Source organism: Cucurbita pepo, chromosome 12, assembly GCF_057944985.1.
Source record: "Cucurbita pepo subsp. pepo isolate OVF chromosome 12, ASM5794498v1, whole genome shotgun sequence".
NCBI lineage: Eukaryota > Viridiplantae > Streptophyta > Magnoliopsida > Cucurbitales > Cucurbitaceae > Cucurbita > Cucurbita pepo.
Window position 1 is genome coordinate 1,459,514 of NC_141809.1, and position 5,743 is coordinate 1,465,256.

At 38.1% G+C, this 5,743-nt stretch overlaps 1 protein-coding gene across 1 annotated transcript; it reads right to left on the reverse strand.

The window, feature by feature from the left end:
- Positions 1-3,167: 3,167 nt before the first annotated feature.
- LOC111806982 (heavy metal-associated isoprenylated plant protein 32) lies at positions 3,168-5,743 on the reverse strand. Its single transcript, XM_023692539.2, has 4 exons — positions 5,535-5,743; positions 5,335-5,426; positions 5,110-5,185; positions 3,168-5,016 (listed from the first exon to the last, which is right to left on the reverse strand). The coding sequence occupies exons 2-4, from the start codon at positions 5,362-5,364 to the stop codon at positions 3,449-3,451; spliced, it is 1,674 nt and encodes a 557-aa protein (XP_023548307.2). The 5' UTR covers positions 5,365-5,426; positions 5,535-5,743; the 3' UTR covers positions 3,168-3,448.

Here is a 5,743-nt window from a genome sequence, read left to right on the forward strand (position 1 = left end):
ATAAAGATTATTTCATTCCCTGTCCAATCGATGTAAGATCTCACAAATGTAAAGCTAAGTTAGGATAATATCATTTTCTTTTATGCACGTGTTAAAGTAGTACCATGAATCAGTTGGACTCAGTGGAGAGGAGGATGTCACACATCACAACTTAGTTCTCATGGCCTCAGTAGGCTGCATTCACTACACGTAACCAGTACTCTCACTCTCGGAGGACGACCGAATGGATACAGTCTATGGGCTAGCAGAACCTACCCCATAACACTTGTATGGTCATGATTTGGGACAATTTCAAAAGAACGAACAAATAAAAGTTACTCGAGCTCCCATATCATCAAACTTTTATAGTCCATATAAACGAGTAATTTTATCTAGCTAACTAATTTTAGCACGACATCACGTGAAATTGTTATTTGCTAGTTTAATCGACCTATCTTCCAAACGTTCTAAGAATGTCAAGAACAACGACTTACTAAAATTAAAATCTTTAAATAAAAATAGTGACATATACAAAACTTTTAGAAGTTTGGTCGATAAACTTTTAAATTTGTATTTATACACCGAACTTAAATAAATAAATAAATAAATAATAAATAACTAATAAAAAGTGGAATGGCGTGAAAAAGGAAACCTACGTAACAAGTAACGAAGAAGAAAAAAGAAAAGCGAAAGCCACAAACAGCTTATAGCTTCTTCTTCTCATTCTTCCTTTTCCCTTTTACTTTACCCCAACTCGGAATGGGATCTTGTCCCCACCCGGGTTAAGATCAACGCATCCACTCTCCAGTTACCTTAAACTCATTGCCAAACACACCCACTAAATATTCCATCCAATTACTATTTAGTACTTTAATTTTCAAAATATTCGTTTTCATCCTCTATACTTTCATATAATTACACTTTCCGACCCTTTTTTTTTTAATCACAATCATAATTTTGCATTAAAAAATATTTATTATATGCATATTTTGTGTCGGAATTTTTCAAATAAAAACATCAACATTCACGTCTGAAAGTACCAGAGAGTTACTGTTAAAGTAATCATTTTTCTAAGATTTTATACCTAAAAAATAAAACATAAATTAATACGTTTAAATGAAATTTAAATGTTAAAAATATTTATTTTAGTTCCTTAAATGTTTAAATATGTTCTATTTTAGCATTTAAATTTCTAAAATTATAATTTGAGTTTTTAAATTTTTATAAAAAAAAAAAAAAAAACTATTTTTGTTGTAAATTTTCTTTTTTTAAAATTTATTTTTCACATAATTTTGAAAATATGCGTTAATATGGAATCTAATATTTAAATTTTAAAAATAAATAATTAAAATATGATTTAAAGGTTAATTAAATGGGTCGTTCTTTGTGTTGTGTGAAATTCTTTCAATTGAGTCAACGACCGTACAAATCATGGAGTCTGAAACTAACTCATAAATCTCACATGATTGACTTTCTCCAAATATTCGTTCAATCTAACGGATCAGAAACCGAGTCCACACTGGATCTAGTTGACCGCGGCGCAGAGAATAATATCCCAAAGGAATGATCCGGTGTTGGCGATCCCACGTAGGGCTCCACATCAATAACCCTGTGATTGGACATCTTGATGATGATATCAGCAGAAGTGAGGCTTCTGATTGGTGGGCTCCATTTGACAAGACTCTGCTCTTTACATCAAAGAATCTCCACCGTTGGATCTTCTAAATTTTGATTTAGAGAGAGAGAGAGAGAGTTTAGTTAGGTGGTCAGTGTCAAAGATATAATGTGAAGTTTATTTTTGGAGCTTTTGATCCAACATGATGATAGATTTCTAGCATATATACCCTAGTCGATTGGGGTTCGAGGTCGGAGGTTTCACCGATCCCTTCACCCAATAATGATCGAGCTATCATTATTTGAACCGATGCTAACTTGAGTATAATTCAGCTAGTTAGAACCAGCAATATCGACCAAGAAAATGAATTTTCTTGTATGGCTGCACTACAAACAAAAAAACGACATTTGCTTTATAAGAGCAATAATTTCAAAAATAATGTGATGTTTAGGTCCCGTGATATCGAAAATTCAAACAGAAAAAAAAAAACATATATACCCTTTTGATTTTGACGTTTTAATAAAAATTTGAGATGATAACATTGCACAACTGTATCAAAAATTGATATTAAATTTATCGTTGTTTAAGTTTATTTAACTTTTTGATTTAACGGAATTTAGGTATGATTAATCTTTTTTAGTGATGTCTAATCTCGATAAAACTTAGTCAACAAAAATATGTATTTTTTAAAACAATTAAATTTCAATTGTCATCTAAATTATTATTATTATTATTATTTTATTTAGTCATATGACCTAATAATAAATTAATAATTTTAAATAATATTAAATACATCGCATCATTAGATTTTTAATTTTGTGAATAAATAATTTTTTAATCTATTAAAAGCGAGAGGGGCCGTTAAGAGTAGAGGAATTGCACACTCCTTGTCCTTGTCCACACTGATTCGGTCGACAGCTCCTACCTTCGGGCTTTCAAGTTCTTCTTCCTCGTTGGTGAACACTACATCATTAGTTAAATACTGAGTTCGAGTCTTATTTTCGTTATTAAATACTCAATATCTTTGATTCAGACGTTCAAGATCCAATGAGATGGGTTAGGAAGCAATTTCAGATTGGTTTAAAAAATTAACTTAACCCAACCTGACCCGACACATGTACACCTGTATTGAGTGCATAACATTACGTTCTACCATAAATAGATAAGACAATATGACGAAATGACTAAATGTAAGTGACGACGATGTAAGGACGTTCGAGTCTTTTCCCACCCAACAAAAGAAAGGAGAAATGGGACAAGCCACAGAGGATCCCAGCTCATAGAGTGAGGTCCACCTCACAAACCTCCATGGCCATTGAAGGGGGAATAGTGAAGGTTTTGAATTTATGGGAAATCTACAAAAGAGAGGAAGCAAAAGCACATGAGATAATAATGATTGTAAATCCCAATTTGGAAAATATGAGGACAATTTCGTAATTTCGCATTGTACCAAATTTTATTCATTTCTTTATTATTGCTAAAAGCACCCCTCAACTTTCATTATTTACCTATTAACCCCAAAACTACAAATAACATAATTTAGAAGGGCCTAATTACTAATTAGAATAAATAGGAAGGGCGAAAATTAAATGGAGAGATTTTACTGAAAATTAAAAAAAAAAAAAAAAACATTCCCAAAAGTATAAGATAAGAGCTTCATCGAGCTTCTAAGCTTTTTTTTTTTTTTTTTTTTTCTCTCCTGAAAAAAACTATGAACTGAAAATTTTTAATCTGTCATGAAAAACCCAGAATTTGATCGCCATGAAAGAGAGCTCTAATTATGGCGGCAAAGCTCTGAAAATTCTGGCCGGAGCTGTTTTTTTTTTTTTTTTTTTTTTTTTCCTTTTTGTTTCTTCACATTACATTGCAGCTTGAAGTGTTTTCATCGCTGAAGAAGTGGGTGTAATTGTCGCCGGCGGGCGGCGGCGCCGGATACTGGTACGGGTATGGCGGCAGGTAGTTCACCGCTGGCGGTGGCCGTGCGTACATCATCGGTTGGTTACCCATGGCGGCGCGTTGGTGGTTCATCATTGCTGCCATGTACTGTTGTTGTTGGTAGGGGTTACCGCCCATCGTCTCCGCTGATCCGGGAGCTCCTTGAAAATACCCGCCACCCGGTCCGCCGCCGTTCATGGCGGCCGCTGGAAGTCCTTGGACGGCCGGGATGGATCCCATTTGACTCATTTGCATGTTGCCCATTTGCATCGTTGGCATGTTCATGTTCATCGGCCGGACGCCGCCGCCGCCTCCGGCAGCAGCGGCAGCGGCCATTCCTCCTGGTGGCAGTCCGTGAGGACCACCCATGCTCGGAAATCCATGGGGACCACCACCACCGTTCATTACGGGAGGCATTTGACCACCAGCCTTCTTCCCGCCGTTGCCATTATTAATCGGAGCACCGCCGGCGCTATTGCCGCCGTTATTTTGAGCCCCACCATTATTATTACCATTCTTACCTTCAACGTTTTTGCCCCCATTTTTACCAGCACCATTTCCACCGCCTTGACTGGGATTCCCACCGCCACCGCCACCGCCACCGCCTCCACCACCGCCGCCGCCTTTCTTTCCTCCATTTCCGCCTTCACCGTCATTGTTTCCGCCGCCCATTCCATTCATTGGCATCGGCATTGGCATACCTCCGCGGCCACCGCCCTTCTTATCAGCTCCATTAGCAGCAGCCTTCTGAGCATTGATTAATTGCTGCATATTCATATTCCCATTCATCATCGCCATATTCGGCATCTGACCCCAACCGCCTCCGCCTCCACCTCCACCACCGCCGGGAACGGCGCCGGCACCTCCAATCGAAGGCTTCATTTTATTCGGAGGAAGAGGAATATCATCCAAATCATCCTCAAGATCATCGTCATCAAACTCATCATCATATTCATCATCCAAATCATCTTCATCCGTCAGGTCACCATCCACCGGCAAATCAAACTTCACCGCCTTCTGATTCGCCGGAACCGGATCTTTAAACGGCGGCATTTTCATACCCTTCAACTGCGGTGGTAACATCTTCGGATCTTGAAACGGAAACCCATTCATCTGCTGCTGTAATTGCTGCAGCTGTTGAAGCTGCTGCGGCATAAGCTGCTGTGGCAGAATCTGCGGTGGCCCACCACCACCACCACCACCGCCACCGCCGCCGCCCGGTTTCTGCTGATTATTCCCACCCTTTGGGGGTCCCTGTTTATTATTATTACCCCCATTTTTTCCATTGTCAATCTGCAAATTTTTCACCTGATTTGCAAGATGGGTTTGTTGGCCGCCATTGTTATTGTTTGGATTAACCTTCGGAGCTCCCCAAAGCTCTGCATATTTCCCTGATTTCGAGAGCTTTTTAATCAGAGTAGCTGCGTCTACATTTCCAGAAACTGTTACCTTCCCTAGCTCTGCATCTATCTCCGTAGTGAAAACCCCTAAAAAAATCGAACAAAAACAAAAACCCATTTTCAAAATAAACAAAAAAACACTAAATTAAATCGAAACAGAAGAAGAAAATAGGAACCCACCATCAATTTTCTGCAAGATTTTCTTCACTTTCTGCTTACACCCATCACAGTGGATATTCACTTTAAGAACACATTTCTAAAAACAGAGCAAAACAGCAACAAAAAAAAACAGAGCATTACACAAGTATGATCATCGTATAGAACCAAAAAACATCGTATCTGAACACAAATCCAAAGAGGGATTTCATATTTCTTGCAAAAAATGAGGTTGGAGAAAAGGGTTACCTGGATCTTTAAGAACTCTTCTTTACTCATTGCTTCGTCTCAGAAGGAAGAAACAGAGGAGGTGGAAAACAGAGGAAATAATGGCTCTGGATCTGAGAGAACAATAAAGAGCTAAACAAGAAGAACACGAACACGAACAAGAACAAGATGAACAAGGCTTAATTACATGAAAAATTTGTAAAGGGTTCTGAAATTGGTACCTTGGTTAAGGACCACAGTCATCAAATGCTCGAGAAAAAAGAACCAGAGAGAGAGAGAGAGAGAGAGAGAGAGAGAGAGAGAGGTTGTCCAAGAGCTTACTCTATCAGTCTATCTTCGTTTGGGGCCTTATTTCTTTAATATTTATTGTTTTTTTACACACAAAATTCCTACTTTGTTGAGTTTGAGAGATGTTCTTCACATTTCTACT

What these genes read in the sequence shown, in the direction of transcription:
- LOC111806982 (XM_023692539.2), bottom strand. Translation starts at nt 5,364, where the DNA reads ATGAGTAAAGAAGAGTTCTTAAAGATCCAG. An exon ending in AAGAGTTCTTAAAGATCCAG is followed by an intron (nt 5,186 to 5,334) that starts GTAACCCTTTTC and finishes CTCTGTTTTTAG; the next exon opens with AAATGTGTTCTTAAAGTGAA. An exon ending in AATCTTGCAGAAAATTGATG is followed by an intron (nt 5,017 to 5,109) that starts GTGGGTTCCTAT and finishes CGATTTTTTTAG; the next exon opens with GGGTTTTCACTACGGAGATA.